The sequence below is a fragment of the Halichoeres trimaculatus genome, unplaced genomic scaffold, assembly GCF_033239565.1.
Source record: "Halichoeres trimaculatus isolate MK-OKI-2021-1 unplaced genomic scaffold, fHalTri1.1 fHalTri1_scaffold_14, whole genome shotgun sequence".
Lineage (NCBI taxonomy): Eukaryota > Metazoa > Chordata > Actinopteri > Labriformes > Labridae > Halichoeres > Halichoeres trimaculatus.
In genome coordinates this window covers 11,604,654-11,626,747 of record NW_027437192.1, presented here as the reverse complement: position 1 = coordinate 11,626,747, position 22,094 = coordinate 11,604,654, and the positions used below count along the sequence as shown (strand labels likewise).

At 39.5% G+C, this 22,094-nt stretch overlaps 2 protein-coding genes across 4 annotated transcripts; both read right to left on the bottom strand.

Annotated features, from left to right (window-relative positions):
* Positions 1 to 91: 91 nt before the first annotated feature.
* On the bottom strand, positions 92 to 8,992 carry clk2a (CDC-like kinase 2a). Of its 3 annotated transcripts, none has more exons than XM_074686845.1 (13): positions 8,783 to 8,992; positions 7,612 to 7,799; positions 7,208 to 7,496; positions 5,999 to 6,089; positions 5,122 to 5,188; positions 3,942 to 4,058; positions 3,518 to 3,684; positions 3,041 to 3,135; positions 2,808 to 2,934; positions 2,192 to 2,274; positions 2,002 to 2,081; positions 1,588 to 1,678; positions 93 to 1,479 (listed from the first exon to the last, which is right to left on the bottom strand). In XM_074686845.1, the coding sequence occupies exons 2-13, from the start codon at positions 7,797 to 7,799 to the stop codon at positions 1,291 to 1,293; spliced, it is 1,584 nt and encodes a 527-aa protein (XP_074542946.1). In that variant the 5' UTR covers positions 8,783 to 8,992; the 3' UTR covers positions 93 to 1,290. The 3 variants fall into 3 exon arrangements, with proteins under 3 accessions (XP_074542947.1, XP_074542946.1, XP_074542945.1); XM_074686844.1 differs by having other exon boundaries at positions 96 to 1,479; positions 2,808 to 2,937; positions 8,783 to 8,989; XM_074686846.1 differs by lacking the exons at positions 5,999 to 6,089; positions 7,612 to 7,799; positions 8,783 to 8,992 and having other exon boundaries at positions 92 to 1,479; positions 2,808 to 2,937; positions 7,208 to 7,341.
* A 3,482-nt stretch (positions 8,993 to 12,474) lies between these two features.
* Positions 12,475 to 16,290, bottom strand: LOC141802577 (histone-lysine N-methyltransferase SETDB1-B-like). The gene is made up of 9 exons (XM_074686120.1): positions 16,158 to 16,290; positions 15,988 to 16,018; positions 15,600 to 15,692; positions 14,992 to 15,300; positions 14,708 to 14,881; positions 14,312 to 14,513; positions 14,117 to 14,190; positions 13,219 to 13,409; positions 12,475 to 13,129 (listed from the first exon to the last, which is right to left on the bottom strand). Exons 3-9 carry the CDS (start codon positions 15,685 to 15,687, stop codon positions 13,019 to 13,021), a joined length of 1,149 nt encoding a protein of 382 aa, XP_074542221.1. The 5' UTR covers positions 15,688 to 15,692; positions 15,988 to 16,018; positions 16,158 to 16,290; the 3' UTR covers positions 12,475 to 13,018.
* Positions 16,291 to 22,094: the final 5,804 nt, after the last annotated feature.

Sequence of the window (22,094 nt, the reverse complement as noted above, 5' to 3'; positions counted from 1 at the left end):
TACCCCCGTGTAGCATTTTATTTTGTTATCTCTATGTCTGGTTTGTTTCCATTATTTCTGAAGCTCAGATAGAAGCAAAATTGGAAGATGTGGACATCATTTGTGGACTTGATTTTGTAAGCAAAAAGACTGACTCAGAGTTGGTATTTAAGGACAGATAGCCTCCCTTCAGATACCAGAGGCTTAAACTGATACTTACAGCACCACAAGCCTTTGGTAAGGAGGATTTCACTTTAATTCTACACAATGTTACATATATACAATCTTATACGCTTTAATTTCATACAAAAAAAGTCATGTACAAATGGGGGAGTAGGGGGGGTGGAGACTTTGACCTACTGCAACTCAAAATAAATACTGTCAACAGGAGCAACAGGAGCTGTGTGCTTAACCTCAGTGGAAAAGGCAGTTTACGTTTCCATGTGTAAGAAAGTGTGTGAGAAAGTTCCCGTGTCTTAATCCTGAACTACAAAGAAGCCACTGAGCACAACATAATCATAACCGTGTCAACCACACCACCCCACCCCTACTCAAACACACACACGCACACACACTCAAATCCAGAAAGTATAACATAACGTATATATTTATCAGACCACAGAGGCCAGTGTGTGTGAGGAGTGCCCGTCACCATTTTTATCTCATTTGCAAACAATAACCGGCCTGCAGAAAGAGGATGGAGTCTCCACATCGGGATAATCTTTTTAAACGTAAAAAAGAAACGAGTGATATGCCATGCAGGTTTTCACCTAAAGGAAAACAACGATGTATTCAACCTGAATAATCTGATATCAACATTATAGACGGTTTATCGTGTCTCTGTTTAAAATCATTTGGGTGAAGACCTGCACTGCATAAACAGCTCTTTCTCCTATTTGACCTTTCATGACACTTTGGACTCAGAGGATAGTTCCTCTCCAAAGCTGGCTTTGTTTATCAACCTTGTAGTGCTCATTTCTCCACAGAAATGTGAATGATTTTCTTCACATGCTGATGAAGAAAACTCATGGACGGATGGAAGGAGAGTGTTCAGAAGTTGAAAGGAAGACAGGAGCTGCATAGACGGCTACTTTGAGGCCAGAATAAAACATCTGTATTGACTCTTCCACTTGTTGGTGGCTTGTTTTGGTCTCTGCTGCAGAAACATGCCTCGTGTGGCTGCAGAGGTGGATTTTGTAAGGGCTGGGTGGAGGAGCAAGAAGTTAATGTGTCCATGCTTTATTGAGAAACAGTTTTTCTGCTCCGTCTAAAGACTTTTTTCCTGTTTTTAAGTCTTTGGAGGCTCTCGGGTCACCGGCTGATGTCCCGGTTTCCCTCCCAGCTCTTGCTGCCCGTTGCCTCACTGTTACCCCCGTTTTCAAAGAAAGGGTGTTTGAGGGAGTCGCCCAGCGCCAGCCTCTTGGACGGCTCATACTCCAGCATGCTTTCAATGAGGTCAAACAGCTGGTGGTGCTCCTCTGCTTCCGATAGTAAGTACCGCTGAAAGGGAAGAGAAAGGGAGATTAGGAGTGACACAAGCCATCAAAAGGGACGTCAGAAAACACCTCTAAGCCTTTTCCCCCCTTTTTTCAGTCTGCCCTATCTTACCCGCAGAGGTTTGCAGTTTTCTCTGACGTATTTTCCCGCTGAAGAGCTCTCATCCCAGTCCAGACGGCCACGATAGAAATATTTCTGTTTCCTGCAGGGACACAGAGATCAGTGTGAATGGAAGCCAAGTGTGTGTAGTTTTATTCTACAAGATTTATTTATTGATACCAGTGAGCCTCTTTGAGCACAGCATGATCAAGCTAATCGCATTAAAAGGCTGAAATTTCAACAAAAGCGCAGGTGTGCTTGTAAATGTTACAAACTCTCAGAATGTTTGGAGGCTGGTTTCACCCATAAGCCCTAACCTAGTGTGTTAGTTTGTGTGGTCACACGACTATCCAACTTGCAAAAATATGTTGATATCCCACCAAACAGTGCAGCACTACATCCCGTGACTTGTTTGTGTTATCTCACCTTGTCTTGCGAATCATCCTGGAGGGAACAGGTCCCAGAATTCTCTCCATCATGGCTAAATGCTCTCGGTTGTCGTGAGTCTGGAGGGTGGTCAGATTCAGACATGATTTAAAGTTTAGAGCTGTTCTGCTGCTACTTTCAGAGTCAAACAGATGATCAAACACACAGGAATGAACAACAGCTGTTATACCTGAAACAAAGTGAAGCCCAGGTAGTATTCAAACAGGATACAGCCGATGCTCCAAACGTCACAGGGATGGCTCCAGCCCAGCTCTGAGGGAGCAAACAGGAAAAACATAAAACTAAGTGAAAATGTGCAAAAAGAGGACGTACCCTCAGGGTGGGGCTGATGACAAAAAACTAACTGCACCGTGTACATATGTCACAGGCTTTCAAGACAAAATACATGCTCAAAAGGCAAAGAGCTGCTGTAGACACCTCGTGTTTATGGGCCTAAATTGATCCTAATAACTACTGCTCCCTTACAGTCAGCAGCAGAAGTAGTGATGCAAATGCTAATGTGTAGATCTTTTTAAAGAAAAAGTGGGGGATACATGTTGATCTCCTTACGTTAAGCTAAAAAATGCGCTTTGACCTGTTTTCTGAAAATAGGAGTCAGTGGTTGGGCTGGAAGCTATGACTTGTTCCTACTTGTGTAGGACTACTTCTTTCTACAACACCTTTAAATACATTAAAAAAGAGCATCTGAGTTTTTCCAGCACAAAAGTTAACAGAAATGATCAAATCTTTAAGAGAGAAAAAAGCTTTTTTTCAGATTTATGCTCCATATGTCAAGTCATCCTCACCTAGTATGACCTCAGGGGCTCTGTAATGCCGCGTGGACACAATGGTGCTGTGGTGTTCATGGTCAAAAGTTGCACTTCCAAAGTCCACAACTCTTATTGCTGTACTCTTCACTGTCCGCTCTTCTCGCTTCTTCCAGAAAAAAAAAACAACAGTATTATTTTCAGAAGTTGTTTGGCTAACAAACATTAAACCTAGCATCACTGTTACTGTGTCATGCATCTGTCTTTCTTACCTTCTCTACGTTGAAGGACATGGTGAAGTCAGAGTTAACAAATAGGATGTTTTCAGGCTTTAAGTCTGTGTGTGTCAGCTTATTATCATGGAGAACTGCAGAGAAAAAGAAAAAAAGACATTTTTTTTTAATCTCAGCTGAACCTTGGTCGAAGAGTTTTACTCATACAGTGCGCTGGCCTTAACTCATTTAATATTTTAGTTTAATGGACACTCCCTGCCTAAAGCTCTGACGCCCTCATGTGGCTAAAGACTGTCTACTACAAACAACAGCAGTTGTAACAGGAATAGATGCAGGGACACCAGGGAGTGAGGGAATGTGGGACAGCTACATTTGCTTTGAGGGAGAAAAGAAAACCTTCAAACTGAATAAAAACCCAGGCAAAGAGTCTCTGTATCTATACTCAACTTTCTGAATGGACTGTTTTAAATTCTTGGGGACACAATGGCAGAAAAGAAAACATATTCAGAAACTTACATTTCACAGCAAGACAGATTTGGTAGGCCATGTGTCGGACCTGACCAATGGAGTAGGGCAGGTAGTTGTTTTCCTTAAGAAAGTCAAAGGTGCTGAGAGCCAGTAGCTCGAAGGAGAGACACATGTGACCGTGGTAGTCGAACCAGTCGTACATCTGTACACACAGGCTGTAAGATAAACAGACGTAATGAGGGATGGCAGTAACGTGGTGGATCATCCTTTGCTAACAGTACGTCCTTCACTCAACAGCGATAAGATGTTATGAAACTAAACTCGTTGCACACGTTGTTCAAGTTACTTTAGGAAGCCATGAGATATTTTAAGAAACAAACATGAGGAAAAGTTTGACACTTAAATGTATTTAATCATAAATGAAGGGAGTGTCACTAAGCTTTGCTCAGGAAATTGTTGTGTCAGAACTCACAACTTGTTATCAGGATCCTTTTCATTAATCTTCTCCAAAACATTGATCTCCAGCCGAGCTGCTTCTTTGTACTTCTCTACATTCTTGATGATTTTCAGCGCAACATGGGCTCCTCCCCTGAAAAACAACAGAACTGTGTAAGAAGCTAGAAAGTGAGGCACAAGTTGCATGACATTTTAAAGGATAAGTTCGGTTTATACAGCTTTTACATTGTTTATAGAATGAAGTAGAACAAAATACTCACCCAGAAGGCTTTCCTGACCCAAGCAGTGCTTCGGGAGATATTTAGATCCAAAATCGTGCAGCGGACGTCCGTATAATGAGATCCATCGGGGCATAGACAGCGCCGCTCCTAAAACTGCATTAATCGTCCAAAAACTCATGTTTTTCACCAATATTCCATCATGGTCCGCTCCGGGTTAGTCCTCTGCTGAGGTCCGTGTCACTCCAGACAGCGCTGTGTGGCTGTAATAAGACTTTGTTTACATTTGTCCCCCCGCACGTCGTCATGTAGCCTGCCATCTTCCACTGAAACAATGAGCCGCACTGCGAATGCGCGAAGGGGCAATCGTAAACAAAGTCTTCGTCAGTTCAGAGGTCAGCACAGCCACACAGCGCTGTCTGGAGTGACACAGATTGCAGCAGAGGACTAACCCGGAGCGGACCATGATGGAATATTGGTGAAAAACACAAGTTTTTGGACGATTAATGCAGTTTTAGTAGCGGCGCTGTCTATGCCCCGATGGATCCCATTATACGGACGTCCGCTGCACGATTTTGGATCTAAAAATCTCCCGAAGCACTGCTTGGATCAGGAAAGCCTTCTGGGTGAGTATTTTGTTCTACTTCATTCTATAAACAATATAAAAGCTGTATGAACCAAACTTATCCTTTAAGAATGGGCCTGTCTGAAGAGTAGACACAAAACAGTATTTTGTGTGCAGAAAGCTGTATCATGTTATTGGCAAAGGCAGTGGAAAAAACGCCACACTATAGCTGGGCATGATTTAAAGTGCTGCACAATTTGGCAAAATTGTGCCTCATTTAACCCCATTTGTCTGGGGTCTTACACCTGAGGGCTGAAATGCTAACACACTTTTCTAAAAGTCAAGGATAGAAACTAGGTTTCCTCTACAGGAGTCTGAATGTTGCATTCATTTTAGAGTAAGCGGACACACACCTGCGATGGTCGATGCACTGCATCACCCTCCCGAAGGTGCCTTCCCCCAGAGTGCTGACAATCTCATCTGCAATACAGCACAGACAGAGAAAGGAAGACAGAGGGGGCATGGGGAAAGAAAGACGAGGAGCATTAGACAAGTGGACCTAAGCAGGGATACATAATTCAAAAGTGTAGACAGGCGGATCAAATCTAGCGCCCATCCCCTTTTCAAACAGCTGCTTATTCAATCTGGCAGGCTTGACACTCTGAGGTAATCTATGGTAACTAAATGCATAGATAAATGTGAGGAATATAAAGGAAGTAAAGTAAACACTCCCCTTCTTTGATGACCAATTAGCAGCCATCTAAGAAAGACACATGCTAATTAAGTTGCCCAAAAGGACAAAGATGTTTTCTGTCATTCCTATACAGTAATGCATGATCACAACAATTAAAAACTATTAACATAAATGTGCTGTGTAAAGTGTGCTGCTCGTACAACAAACAGTCTAACTTGGTGATGTGTCTACTCACAGCAAACAAAAGAGACCCTCGGTATAGAAAACGGCTAGCTTTAGTAAATAATTTAAAATTATCAATCAGATTGAAAGGCAACAGAAACAAACAACTGAAAAGTGGATTCTACGTTAAGAAAAGTCAAGTAACCTGTGAAACAGAAAATGCTCCACAGTTTAAAGTCCTAAAACAAAAATGGAGAAGGAACCTAAAGTCCCTCTCAAAATCTTCTTGCAATCCACCCTGCCATTGCAGCTAGAGCGAAGAGCATTCTATCAAGGCATCATCATCATCATCAGGCACTCCCATGTCATGTAAATGCTCTATGCTTTTATACTCATATGGAGAAGGGTTACGATAGAGTAGTGGCAGTGAGTACATCTCTCTTGCAGGACGTCCCCACTCCGACAGATCAGGTGCCCTTCCTCGTCGTCCCTCACACTCAGTGCCCGCGTCCGGCTGTCGCTCCGCTGTTTTCACACCCAAACCGCCATCAGCAGGTCATGACACGACCGGAGGGAACAGGGGGGGTTTTCAGGGGCAACCGCAGCCATGGCGTCAGGCGGCACAGGCAGACGAGGAGGGAGGAGGAGGGTGGTAGTTGATGTAGTTGTGGTGGTAGATGGGTTTGGTGGTCATGGGGCGGTTCACGCATGACACCACGTGAAGGAAATATATAACGATAGGGATATAGTGCAAGGGAACAAGTCAAAGATCACATGTTGTCCTGTGCTCCTCTCCCCCCTCTACCTTTCAACCACAGCTGCTTACAAACAAGGAAGCAACTGGCATATCCATTCATCAACGTGTAAAACCAGTTATAACAACAATATAACTAGTATAAAACTTATCAGCTGGACGTTTCTGATAAAGCAAGATGATAATAAAAAGAGAAAACCAAAGCAGGAAAATTAAACATAACCCCCAGCTACATGAAATTCAAGTCATTGCTCTCTTAGATTTAAACTATGTGAGGTTTAAACATGAGCCACAGAAAATGCAACTTTAAATTTTATCAGAATTCTTTCAAAACCAGCTTTACGTTTTTAACTTTGCACAGTGTTTGGCAGAATATTTTCACTCTTTCTGGCCTTTCTGCCTTCATGTCTACAAGTGGCTTATCAATTGTGACTACAAGCTTTTGGGTCTTTTCCCAAAAACAGACAAAATACTGAATAAAATTCAACACAACCTTAGATATCAGATTAAGTTTGAGCTGGTAAAACTTGGCTTCTAGAGGCAAGAGTTAAACAAGTTGCGATTTAAAAGCAAAATCCCTAAGAATTGGAAGTTGGTCTCTCCTGAACTACTGAAAATAAAAACCTTTGTGTAAAAAAAGGAAAATGCTCTGCCAAAGAGAAACGCCAATTGAAGCACAACCCACTTAAACAGAAAAATAAGCCAAAATCCTGCCAACCAAACAAACAAAAAAAGAAATCATAAAGATTGTCCTACTTACCAATTCCAGGAGCTGGGGAGAAGAAATGGTTAGAGAAAGACAGGGACAGAGAGAGAGTGGAGTGAAAGAGACAGAGATGAAAAGAGATAAAGGGAGGTAAAGCTAAATCTCAGTTCTGGTTGTACTCACCGAGGAGGATGGGCTATAGGACCTGGTTCTACGCCGCCTTCGTTTGTGCTTACGCCTGCTGCCTTTTCGCCGGTAGGACTCATCTCGTTCACGTTCCCTCTCGCGGCCACGTCGGTAGTCGTACATGTTTGGGGAGAAGTCGCGTGAGTAGTAACCGTCTGTGGCTCCATGTGGCTCCCTGTCTCCTCTGTCCCGGTCTCGATCTCGGCTCTGATCCAAGCGTCTGTATCCCTCGCAGTACCTTCGATCAAACGGCCGGTGCTCCGTAGAACGATTGTCATAGCTACGACTAAGTGAAGGAAAGAGACAAACAATCAAACATTAGAAGGAACTCAAAAGCAGATGCTATTTGATGCATTTGAGACACCAAACAAACCTCTCTTTCCACAAAAACACAAACTTACCTCCTTGTACGTGCAAAGCTGCCATCCTGCCTGTGTCCCCGTCCTCGTCTGTCTCGGTCTCTGTCACTACTGGAGGAGTAACTAGGTGACCTTCTGTGCCTATGTCTTCGTCCTCTGTCTCTGTAGCGGTCTTGATAGCTGCTTCGACTGTCCCTATCCGAAGACGAGTACCGTCTGGGGTGAGGCATCTTGTGGTTTAGAAGGAAAACAAGGAAATTACAAATACATGAAATACTCCTATTATATAAAGGGGGTCATTTTGTTTTTACTGAAAATGAAAACAGTAGAAAGGTTCTCTGTCACTCACAAACTAAATTTGAGACACAAACAAAAAAATAACAAAAATACAAAGCTTACTTTTTTCTTGTAGACACTGAAGGTATACAACTTTAGATAGTAGGTTAGGGTTAGGTAGATTAGGGTAAGTAGATTTGATCAAATAAACTCAGTAATGGGAACATTTAAAAAAAAACACAAACATGTGTTTGATGGAATAAGCCCAGCAACAAAAACGGTTCAATATTGACTATAATCCGTGCAAAAATGGATGCAACTAAAAATCAACACGAGGTTGTCCTAGACATAACATTGCAAATTAAACTAACCGTTGGTAGAGGCGAGTAAGCATTTTAACAGCTACAGAGGAGGAAAATTACCCCAGCCTTGCAACAGATTAATGTAAACATTGCACGAATAAATATATTACTGAACAGCACTCAAGCTATGATCTTTGTTGCAGAATTAGTTGAGGGACAGCAATAATAGTTCAACATTTGTGACAAAACATCGTTACAAGTTCATAATGTACTCAGTTGCTGATGTTTTTTTCTACCATGGAAGACGATGCGAAGGCAACACAGCCGAATGGGCGGTTAATCTTAATGAACACACGTTCATAAGAATACAGTACTTTATACTGGTCCGCTTTGCAGTGCTGACAGATGATAATAGCAGAATAATGCTTCAAACTCGAACCACACTCAACTAAGTCATCAACAAGCAATGTACAGCCTGCTAGCATGCTCGGCTAGCAACATGAGCTAATGTAAATAATTTGGCCGCCATCTTAGCTAAGCTACGTTCGTCAGTTAGCTCAACGGCTACTTTCGCTACCGTTTCTTCTTAATATAGCTCACCAAACAGCATGAAACTATTCAGCGTTAACACCCACCGTTTTAGCAGCGAGGCCTGTACGTTTGTCCCACAAGAAATCCGTCGTGGCGTCCCAGTTTTCTCCCCTTATAATTTAACTAACCTAGTGGTAACTAATATGTTGCTAGCAGGCAGCCAGCTTTTTTCCTGCCTTCCCTGTGAATCTAATTCTGGTTCAGACTGGCGCTACTAACGCCTCCCCGCGCCCGAAGTGTCTTTCTACAGCCTGCTCAGTTTATCACAGACCACCACTGAGCGCAATATACTAACTTCATAATAACTTCAAAATAAAATTTAAAGTAGTAAAAAATGTCTTGGGTGAAAAATGTTAAAACGTTCATGATTATTACGAAAGTAAAAAAAATGTAGTGTAATGTCTTTTTAATGAAATATTATTTAAATGTAACATGATCCATAAGCATATTTTTCACAACATGTCAAATTAAACTATATTATTTGACCTTATCACACTTGTCATGAGCTGCATGTGACTAGGCCTCACAGTCAGCTCTTTTATCTGCCTTTTCATTGTACAGCATGTCAGTGCACCTTGATCCAAAAGAAAAGAACCATTTATACAGAAAGCAGCAATGAAAATAATCTACAATTGAAGACCATTGAAAGATGAGATTCTCATAGAAAACAAGAAAAACACTTGAAAAATAAGAGTTTATTTAAGAGTGAAAAAATCTATGATTAGATACAATAACCCATCATGGTTTTAAAACAGTACAGAGCCATTCTTAGCTTTTGGGCTAAGAGGGAATCTTAAGGATGGTGTCCATGTGTCTTATGTGAATGGACTTCTTTTTGCAAAGCTTGAAAAATCCTCTCAACCACCACATCTGGTGATCAACTGCTACATAATAGTGGTACCACTTTTGGAATATGGCACCTGATTTTCTTGACATGTCTGCAGTTTAACCATTTTTTGGTTGCTCACCGTTCTGAAGTGAGAAGACAAGAAAGTATTTATAAATTAAGAGTAATTATAAAAATTGACTGATTTCACCCCTTACTAAGTTAGCTGTATTCTTTTTATCTGGAAGGGTTTTTAACCATGTGTTGCAGACACACAGAGCCTTGGTAGATGGGCTCATTGTGTTGATTTTTCTGTAAAAAAATGACACACCAAGGAGAGTAAGTTAATAAATTATCCAATAGAAACAGTTCAGATTTAACCCACAATACAAACCTGAAAAACAACCTATATCAAACTGCTGTCCTCACACCTTACTCCTACTGGACTGCTTCATATTCTGCAATAGAAACCTGTCCAATCCTGTATGATGTCTGGGGTAAGTAAGGCCACGCTGCTAAATACTCCTTAAGGAAATCCTTGTTGATACCATCTAAAATATCATCCACAGGGTTTTTCACTGTCACAAGACAGAAGGGACAAAGTTACAGAAAACTTAAGAGAAGTATGGCCTGCACGACACCCCTTGCATTTTCTTGACGCCTGTACAGGCCCGTTTTTAGCCTTTCACCAAATGGGCGTTAACTCCACAAAACATAGCATAACTGAAAAAACAGGTTTTAGGTACAACTTTCGAAAAAAAAAAAAAAAAGACTATTTGCTGGGCAATTTTTCAGGGAAAAATAGGCCTTTTTTAAGCCTTTCACCAAATGGGCCATAACTTCACAAAACGTAGCCTGGGGCTCTGAAATTTCTAGGGCGCATCTGTGAGGTCCCTAGGAGCGTCCCCAGTTGTATTTTCTCAAAAACAGGTTTCTGGTCCAACTTTCTGAAAAAAAAAAAAAAGCCCTTTTTGTCCGGGCCATTTTCTAGGTGAAATAGGCCTGTTTTTAGCCTTAACCAAATGTTCTGTAACCCCACAAACTTTGAGAAGTTGGTGAATGTACAGACCTGTACATGTACAGACGCTAACAACTAGGAAGTCTGGTCAAGGCTACCACTGGATTCCTTCTAAGACTTCTCACATCACTGATATGAATGTTCTCACTGTCACAAGCTTTGGTTGCAGAGGTTTTGCCGCTGGAGAGGTTGAGACCTGATTTTCTAAATGAACACACTCAAGCTGAAGTGGAGATGTTTTTCATACAACAGGAAACAAGAGCAAAAGTCAAATTGTGGCTTGTACACAAACCAAAACTAGCTATTTTGCATGCATGGAAACAAAAGCAGAACTAAGTCAGAGGTGGTATCTTACCAATTTGTTTGGTTTTGACATCATCACCATCCTCATCCTCAGGATGTGTGCCGATGTACTCACATCCCAATAAAGAGTATGTTTCTTCACACACTGCCACAGACCTAAAGTTATTATCACTTTATGCTCATAAGTAAGCTACAAGAGTAGTCAGAAAAACACTTTGTGTAAGCGCTCAAGAGCCTGTGAAGCATATAGTTTGTCTTTCTTTTGTTTGAAGGAATGGTTGTCATACTTTAATGATTCTTAAATGTAGCATAAATGATGGTGTGTAAGTAAACACAAAACCGTCTCATTAATGTGGAGTTCAAGTGACTACAGCTCAAAAAGAAATTTTCAGACAATTGCTGAAATCATAGGGCAAAGGGTTTCACCAAATGGGTTATTTTAGAGGAAAAATATTTTTGGGGCAAAAAATCCAAGGTTTTTCCAATGAAAATTTACATTTCTTGTGGAATGACCCACATTGCTACTATGGCGCTGCAAATTTAAAAAATTTATGAAAAAAAATTATGGTAGATTGACCCAGGTAAAGAAATTCACCACTAACTAGTGATAATGAACACCACAGAAACACTTGTGAAAAAAGCCAATCAAACATACAACTATTTACTCCAAGTTCATCCATTATGAACATTAAAGTGAAGTCTTCTGCTCCTATTCTCACTTGTAACTTTAGGGTCTACTTTGGGGCACATGGAAAAGTAACTTCTTCAGCCATCATGTTGGATGGTGGGAAAGTTCACTTCAGTCTAACACATTAGTACTAAAATGTTAAAATGGTAAAGGTGAGGAATCTAGTGGAAAAATACCTTAAATGAGGCACGAGTATTTCTTTGCTTAGCTTTTTCCAAAGAGTTGTGACTTCTTTGCTTCTTGGTGCTGCACTCAGGAGCAACCCACTGCTGCCCCCAGTGTCCATAGGAACAGCTGGCAAGTGGTTTCTTTTTTGAACATCTCTTTCTTTATCAACTCAATGTAAACAAATGCAAATGATTAATAAAAGTAAAAGCAATTATGATAATAATTATTATAAAATTTTGTTTTAAAAGGTTTTGAGCCAGGACCAAAAAATGTGCCCAAATCACAGTGATTTTAGCATTCTTCTGTGTTAGATGTTGTTTTAGAATTCATGTTAAGATTCTTTCAATCAGTATTAAGGCATTCATGGACATGCCCCTCTCTATATCAAGCTTTTATTCCCCATGAGCCAGTCTGAGATGCTACAGTAGTGCTCTGCAGGTTGTTTTAAAAGGGCTCTGGAACAGCCTGCCATAGAAAATGTCACCTCTGTGCTTTTGTTTTTATGATTTTATTGCTATTTTGCTTTTAATATGGTTCCATTGTCTTGTGTAACACTGTTTTTACATATATAGAAAAGAGCTATACAAATGACATTGTTACTATTATAAAAATGTATCTCCAACAAACTTTTTTTTAAAAAAATCTCTTTATTACAAATTCATGCAAGTTTGTTGTGAACCACTCAACAAATGTGTCAAAAAAGGAATCTGTGTGTCCCTGCTTTGTTTTAAAAAAAGCAAAGTATTTACATTTTTTTGTAACAGTTGAATATTATTCCTATGAGCCACCTTTTTTTGGAATTAAATACAGCTGTTTTTTATAATAATGTCACAAAATGACTGTATTGATGTCTCCCCTCCCAAGAGCTTGTTGATTACCTGCAGGAAGAATGTATATAGACCTTATTTCAACAGCCTTTTGTGCCAGACATTGTAGTAGGTTATTTTGTGATGTCCACGCTGCTTCAAATCTGTTTACCATCAGTATTTCTGTATGAAAGTGCTACTTTCTTTTACAGGAAATATTTATTATGGGTAACAAGCTCCAAACATGATGGAGTACAAGGCCAAAACAAATAATGTGAAGATGAGCAAAGTTATATCTTATACATGTCTAAAAACCAGGAGTATGTACAGTTATAAGATCTTCTTAAAGTTTGGTTGGAGATGTAAAAAAAACAGGAAAAAAAGAACATGTTTTTTATGCCATTCTGTACACCACTATACAATAAAATCATGAAAGCCACACCAACATTTGGCCTGTACTATCCAGATGGTTTAGTTGGAATCCTTCTCTTTCTCTCTTTCCATTTCTTTTAATTTCAAGATTTTTACCATATGTTCGAGTCGCGTGGAGCCTCGATAAATCCATTCCTTCTTTTTGTCCTCCTGCAATGTGACAAAGAAAAAAGAACATCAAAGTCTGAAAAAAATGTGGAAGTAAAGTTACATTATATACAAGGTTAAATGTCACATACCAGAAAAAAGACCTCAATCAAGCTACAGTCCACCACCTGAACCTCGCACTTCTGCAGAACACCGTTTAACTCTATGTTGGTTTTCATTCCACACTTGTACTGGGTTAAATGTGGACACGGCCAGTCCCTCAGGTACCGAGTCATAAAGAACTTGTGTGGGCTTTCAGGAAGGTCATCTAAAGAGTTGTTCACTGTAAAAGAAAGAAAGAAAGAAAGAAAGAAAGAAAGAAAGAAAGAAAGAAAGAAAGAAAGAAAGAAAGAAAGAAAGAAAGAAAGAAAGGGACTGTTATTCTTTTGTCTGAACTTAATGGCAGCACATAACTTTTGAGCCTCTCTTGAACATTATGTTTTTACAACTTTCAATAGTTAAGAGTTAAATAATATTAACTAACAAAAACATACTGTCTAAAATTGCCAGGCAAAACGGGAACGCTAAAATCTAATGCTAAAATTCGCACAAGGTTTGTGCAAAGTCAAGAAGTAATGGAAACCAACTACACACCAAACCAAACAAAATACTTTCCACATCATACATACACATGTTTACAGCCCTCTACCAATAATGACTTCAGTCTGAATAGCCAACAGATTTGATGATACCAAACCTGACACAAATTTAGCGGACGTGAAGTGACATGACAAGATGTGATGTAATGTGACATTACTTGACTTGATGTGACGAGACTTGACGCAACTTTCTAACTTTACATATCGAGACTCTTCTTAATTTGATGTGATGAAACATGACAGGAAGTATCAAATCACAAAACCCATTTTTTTCTTTGAAGAGTTTACCAATCAGTGTCAAAAAACTGCTTTAGAAACTGACAGAAGACAAGACAAACCACGTCCTAAGAGGTGAAAGAAAAAAGGACAGCACATGAACAGCTTTACTTACGTGGTCTGCACACCAGGTGAAGTGCAGGTAAACCAACATAGACCGGCACATGATCATCAGTAAAGACCAAGAACCTTAAAAGTTGAAATATATTTTAATCTCATACCAAACTGAGGTTAACGTGTTAGAAGGTTAGGGAATAGATGAAAGACAAAACTGCCAGTTGGCAGATAGAGGTATACAAACTGATCTAACCTTAAGCGGTTCTTCCTGCTGGGGAGCTCTGCCAAAATACCGGGCCTGAAATCTGACTTGTTTTCTGTGCAGCTGATCACCACACGAGCGCCAACATACATCTCCTCCAGCTTAGGTGTGGTGGTAAAGGCGATGTGATGGCCAGACACAAGGCTCCTCCCCTTTTCTTCAAATTCCACTTTGTACTTCAAGCGTCCACCCTCTGCAAATGACAAAGCATCAGTGAATGACATTATTAAATCTTTGCTGTGGCCTCTGTCTTTTGACCTATTGTGATTTAAACCAATTATTGATGTTAAACATGACAGAAAAATCAGAACATTATCAAACATTTGTGTATCTGCTTTCTGACAACGCCTCCATTTGATTTCTGATTGTCAAGTTTAAATAACCTACCCTTTGATAGCATCTCCACAATTTTTCCCTTTTTCCACATCATATGCTTCTTCTTGGCAAGGACTGTCATGCCCACTGTAACTTCTTGTTCTGGCAAGTCAGGTGGACTGCTTCTTGTCTCATCAGCGCAAAGAGCGAAAGCAGTAGATATGATAATGGGTGCTGGTTCTGGGACTGTAGGAAAACAAAACACAATGCATTTATTGTAAACACCATCACATGGAAGCAGTGAAGATTTTGGTTAAATACTTTCTAAACCAACCAGTCAAAGTTGATACCATTACCAATTTCAGTGTTGTTTTGAGCAGCTGTTTTTTTCTGCAAACTCTTTGTGCTTTTTCCCTTATTTTGTTTATTCCGTGTATCAGAAAAATCAGAGCCAGTTGAATCATTGTCTGGTTCCCACTGTCCATCAGATTCAGAGGTGCTCTGACACTCGTCTTCGCTGTAGAACTGTGTGGGGGTCGGTGGTCGCAGAGCTCTGATTTTATAGTCGGGAAGTTTGGTCAAGACCACTACTGGTCTTTTTACAACACTAGGACAATCAGAGTTAGAATCGCAGTTGTCCTCTCTTCGTCTCTTCTTGCTGCGATCTGTGACAAAAAAACAAAAAACAAAAAACAACTGCGTAATTGTCTCATAACAGTAGAGAAATGTACAGCACTAAGAGAGAAGGCTGGAGAGAGCTACATCTGTGGTAAGATTTGTCCGATTTCATCAAGTGCACATAATTTTTAACTGATTTATTTGAGAAATTTGATTTTTGAACCTTTTAACAGAGACATCACCTCTGTGAAACATCATCAATTATTTAGCTTCAAAGCATTAAAATGAAATCTTTTGAGCAAAAAACCCTGCTTAAATCTTAAAGAAAATAATTTAATTTGCTTACCGCCGTTGCCTTTTCCAACGCTTGATTCTCCAACCTGGACAGATCCTCTGACATCTGACAATCCCATATCCATCTCAATCTTCTCCATAACTCCTGCAACACACACGTAATTCAGCATGACGCGTTAAACTCAAATATAAGTCTCATGACTTACAAGTTAACGTGAAAAAAATCCAAAGACTCACATCAGTCATTTTTAGTAACATTTCAAATTCTTACTGGTAGTATCTATTAATGTATGGACCTAAACCTGTTGTTTAGAGGGGACTCGAGTTCATTTTTGGTGATTGGATGTAGCTAAACACAATTAGGAAAAAGCAATTCATAAAACCTAATTTGACAACAAGGTAAGTTTTAATTACGTAACAGAAGTTATTTAAGAACTTACCTGGGTTATCCGGTCCTAAACAGCTTTTAAACTTGGGTCACGAAAAGTTATAATTCAGAAGCTCGTTTGTTTGACAGTAACAGATGCTACTAGGCAACAACACGAGTTATGAGCGCGATCACAGGGATATATAGACATTGGCTTTTAAACACGTACAGTTCAACCGTTACCTCAATTCAGTATCTAGGGGGAAAACAGCATATATAAGAGAAATCCCGCCGTTGATCAAAAAGGATCAAAGAGGCGCACTCTCCATTTTGATGTTACAGGATGCGATTCTTCTTCTTCACTAAGCTTATTGGCGGGTCACAACAATCATTGAAAGTGGATATCGCCACCTACTGCACCGGAGGATGTCATGGCACATCAAATCGCCTGCCGGTCTTATCAAGCCCCCGTGAGTAAGCCCTGGCGAACAGATGTCAAATACAATACAATTTCTTAAAAAAAACAAACAAACAAACAATATAACTGATTTTGTAATCATGGCTGGGGTATATTTTCCCAGAATATACCGAGAGGTGTTGGTTTACGTTCGCATTTATCCGATTCTGTGTGGAGAAGAACATCTGTTATCTACACTCTTTAAATATTGAAGCAATTATTTCCTGTTTTATGTCCCTAAACAAACATTTAAAGCCACGATCTTATCCTCTCTAATGAAAAAAGCCTGACTAAATAACTTAAAAGAGACTATGTAGTATTGAAAAAAAAGGTTACCAATTTCAGTATTGTAGCTACAAGAGTTAGCTTAAAGCTAGTTTACACCCTTGTCACAGTTGTTGTCACTTCTTCCTCTATTCCTGCAATAGTTTTGCTTCTTCTTCTTCTTTTGTGTTTTCTCAGATTGACATTCATGAATAATGACAAATGTTCCAAGAATGCTCCAAACAAATATCTAAACTTCATACAATTATACAGATAGAATTGTATCTCAGACTTATAGGCTGGATCGCAGGCATGTACCCAACTGCACACAATGACAATAGCAGTTTTATTTAAAGTGTTTATTTACAAGGAAAAAATGTGAAACGAACTATCAAACTGTCTTTCCTGTGACACACAAAAGAACAAGAAGAGTGCTCTGTCTGAGCACTGTGGCCCCAATATTTCCTCTTCTGTAGAGTCTTTAAGATTTCTCATCACTTAAACTTTGTAGGATCATATCTGCTGGAGAAACACATTTGGTAACTGCTGCTGCTGCAACAAGTCAAAACCCAACCTGACTGTATGTGATGTTTGTATTAATGTTGATTTGTAATGCAAATTTATAAAGTGATGAGAGTGTGTCCTCTTTGTCAGGTGATCTGCTCCTCCTGGTAGGTGGAGGTGGAGATGGAGCCATAAGGATCCACCACAGTCTGAGCGCAGCGCACCACTGTCACCAGCAGGAAGAAACACAGGAGGAAGAGGAAGAAGAGAGCAAAACCCAGATCCACGTCCACTTCAAACTGCACCACAGGAGGTAGAGGCTGGTCCATGAGGGCGATGAAGGCTGCTGATCCCTTTTGAGTACTTTCCAGTCTTTGGCTTTGTTGCACTATTGCTCCAGGATAAGAGCTGGGGTCTGTACAAGAGTTCTTAAAATGATGATTACCTGACACCAAGAAGACACATTAGAGGTAGAGATAAAGATAACAGTAGTTAGAGCGAGCTTTAAAGTGAACATAACACTCATTACTGAGAGTCAATGTGTTTAGTTTGCCTCAACTTACACTTTACTGAGTCCCTATTGAGAACAGGGACTCCACTAAGAATCTCCACTAATCTAACATTACAACAAACTTCTTTCTGATTTCTTTGGCTAAATCCATTTCCTCACCCACAAAAGCTCAGGGAGATTTTGGTTTAAAATGTCATCAGCTACCAGTCTTGTTTTGCTAACATGCTAACATTGCCTTTTGACAAAGATGTAGCTTGTTTTGACCAACCAAACCAAAGCTAAAAGTACATCACTAAAGACAAGTTACTTTATGTAAAGCAGCACACTCAAAAATATAAAATAGTTCAGCCTTTATTTCAACATATGACATGTCAGACAGATTTTGTTTATGAAGCATCAGAAGTTCGCACCAGATTTTTCTCTAACATTCAATTTTTTCCACATGACAGAAACACTAAATGTCTTAGCATGCAATATTAGAGTTAAGCTACACATTTTAAACATGCTTCATTAGCAGTAAAACTCAATATAATCAACATCTTTTGTACAAAACTTATTTTACACAAATTCTTTGGCAAAATTAACATCCCTGGGCCAGCTTCGAAATCTGTTATATATTAGCTACCCTGTTTAAAATTTTAGCATGCAGCATTATCAGTAAATCACTGTATTTTCAGCAATATATTAAAATTTTTCACTTATGGTTGTCATTTACCTTTTTGGCAGCTAGCGTTAGCTGTGAGGGGATAGCTCATCTGCAGTATATTCTAGATCTTTCGTAACTTCATAACTTATTCATTTCTTCGGCATGTAGCATTAGCTGATAACTTAAATAGGTCTTCTCCGAACTTGCTCGGACATGTTAAAAAAAATCACTAACAGCTTTTCCATTTAAATCTTTTTATGATACATAAATTCATCGTCAGAGTCAATATCCAGTGATAGAGAAATGATGGACTCCAACTGATTATTAACTTTCCTTTTAAAAAAACAACACTGTAAACTTTTTTTTTCCTTTTTTTTTGTAACTGTATAAAACATTAAAGTTTATTTTGTCAGACATCACCGAGAATTGTGCAAATGCTTCATTTTAAAAAAAGGTGGAATGAGAGGATGTTTGGTATTTTTTCGATCAATATCAATGCTCAAAAGATATTCACAATAATTCAGACAAACTCTAAACAAATCTCAAATTCATAAAGTTTTCCTCTTAGTTGAGATATGTTGCTATTGTAAAAGTTATTCAACATTTGGTTTTGCAGAGAAAAAACTAAAAGTACCCTAAAACAGCAAGTCATATTGAGCTTTACCTCCAGAAAACAAGTCACAAATGATGTATTCACTGTAAAATCTTACAAAAACAATAACACAGTGACCAAATTTTAGAAAATATTGAAACATATTATCAGTAAATGTTTAGGATATGAGCTCAAACTCACCATTCTGCGATGTAAACAGTGATGTAGCTGTTTTTCCTTCCAGACCTATTTCACCCCCTGTCCAAAGCTTTGAGGGGCTGTCATGGCATGTGATCTTGGTTCTTTCCAAGCTTCCCCTGAGTTACATAAGGTGGTCTAAGTTACCAAAGTCTTTACTGTCCCTCCTCTTCTCATGATCATCACAGGAAGATGATCAGCCCACAAATTAACTCCACACACACACACATATGCTGGGAACACAAGCGCACACTTGCACCTTGCAACCTCCCCCTGGTGTGTAAAGCCTTTATTAATACTTAAGCAGGAATTGAATAACGGTCTACACAGTTCACATGTGAATCAAACACCCAGAAGCTTTTGTTCACCTGTCAGAGGTATCTTCATCACTGTCACCAACTCGTCTTCACAACACAATTAACTCAAGCACCTTGGGCGACAATGTGGTTATCTATTACACAACAAAAAGGAACACAGAACGGTGAGGACATGTAACGAGAAAGGAAAGGCCAAGATTTGAGGAAGAGGAGAGGATATAGTGGTGAGGAGGAGGAGGAGGAGACTGGATAGGACAGCCCAGACGATGAAGGAAGAGAAACAGGAGATGCATTAGCAATCAAACAGTAGAGGGTGGAAGTTGACCCAACCGCTTTAAAATGGAGATTGTAACAGTGAAGTTGGCAGTGACAAGAACAGTGTAGGGGTAAAGTGATCCCACTCCATATGTAATTAGCCAAGAAGGCCTTTTTACACAGCTGCCAAAATACCGTGAGGGGAAGTGGTAGAGGAAAGAAAAAGCACAAGACTAAGTTTCTCTTAAATAAAAAAAAAAGATGACGAGGATCATCACTCTGAATAAGGTCCAACTTTTTCTACTTTGTTATAATTATAAAAACATTTTTGGCATCACTGTGTTTCTAAAAGTGTGCCAGCCAGGTGCAGGCCATCTGATATTCTAATAGCCCTATGGTGCCTTCAGGTCTACTCCACAGTCGCAGCACTGATGGATAGGGCTCATCGTGCCAGGCTGGATCTGCTCCACTTCCACTCTGATACAATATCTCCAGGCCAGAGTTTTTATGTGGAGGTACATTTCTCAGCTCCTGAAACATGACAATGAAATGATCTTTCCCTTCAGGCAGCTCATGCTTGAATGACAAAATTGCACTCATTGTCAAAATGTTACAGTGGTTTCAGGATAATTAAATGTGATGAGTGAGATCACGTTTCATGAAATACAGGAGTCATTTTGGGAGTTTAACTTCGTTGTAAACAGTGCTTTGAATCTTTCCAGCTTCAAGGTTCAGTAAGGGTGTGCTTTAATTTTGGTGCCCCCAGAGGACAAACAAGGGCAGATTAACCCAGTGCACGCCCTTCTCAGCAGATCTATAAATTGTAAACTGTTCTGGCTGCGCGTAGCTCATGGCATGTGCCACCTGTCCTGGAGGTTACTCCCAACACTCGCCCTGTTTCCTCCTAGATCCACCACAGAAAAAAACAAAACAAAAAAACAACAACTAGTAAAGCAGTCAGATAGCGCAGACCTCCACCAAGAATATTGTGATTGTCACGCAACACTTAAGTCCGACTTTGATGTTATACTCCCTTTCAGCAGACTGTCTGCTACACTTTGGTGTTAGCTGCAGGATTGTACGATTATTTGTTACCTGACATTGTTGAAAATTATGATGACCTAGTACATATTTTATATTCCCGATCCTAGTATCTAAAATATTGGCAGGATCTGGATAGTACTTTTACATCTGTCATAAATTATGGTGACCTTGTCTTGTATTGTTTTGCAAAGCAATCCGACCATTTATCGTGGAGGATACACATATGGTGAAAACGGCCCTATCTTGCAATGATAAAGAATCCTTCAAAAAAAAAGTCCTGTATCCAGACGGTGATCTGGATCACCTCCAAATTTTAATCACTTCTTCCTCATTCTAATTTGAACATTTCCTGAAAATGTCATCAAGCTCCGTTTGTTAGTTTTTGAGTTATGTTGTTCACAGACAAACAAACAAACTCTCCCAAAAACATAACCTCCTTGGCGGAGGTAAAAACTCAGAAAAAAAGAACTTCTTACATGAGCTTTAACAGGCTACATATAACACAATCAACAAAGTAGATTTCTCATTTTGTGAAAAAAAAAATGTTGTGGTTCCACTCTTTGTGAACAAATGTGATAAAATAACATGAAGTGAAATTTCAGAGCATGTATCTTTTTATTAGAATGTGTCATTATTTGAAAGTGACATTATTTTTATTGCTTAAAAATAACCTAAAATGGACTCAAATTACCCCAGAACTATTTGTCAAAAAATTCTTTAAAAGCTTTTTTCTGGCATCGGTACAGCCTCGGGGTTAGGCTGCATGCCCCATGAGACTAGCCCTTGCGCTGTTAGCCTGGGTACAAGTCCAACCTACATCCTTGATCCTGCATGTCACTTTCCACTCTTACCCTGTTTCCTGCTCTATCCTCAGATTATAGGCATAAAAGCCTGAGAATAACTTTAAAAAACCCCCAATGAATACTGCAGACAAATGTGAATCAAGGTGATAAAAACACATCTTTTGTAGCGGTGTAAGAAAAACTGTTCATCAACTTCTTGATCACATACATGAGCAGTACATCATAGAGTAGAACATTCTGTAAGATTTAGTGTGAAGACTTATGTGAGAAACTTTAGGTTTGTGTCTACTTTGGCGCCCTCCTGTGGATAAAGCACCCACTTTTGATCTCTTCTGCCTCTTTTGTCTCATACATGTATCAGTGTTGTTTTCAAAACAAAAAAAAATATCTTACTTTCTTTCAACAGTTTCAAAAAGGGACAAAAAAAGCAGTCAAAATATGAAATATGTTGACCGGTGGCACTAAGAATAATTTCATCCGACTTCTTGCAAGTTGCAGCGGTTTGAGGCAGGGGTAAGAAACAGACATCAGTATAAATATAATTCTGCTCCATAACCAGCTAGAAAATCCTCACAGGATTTTTAAATAT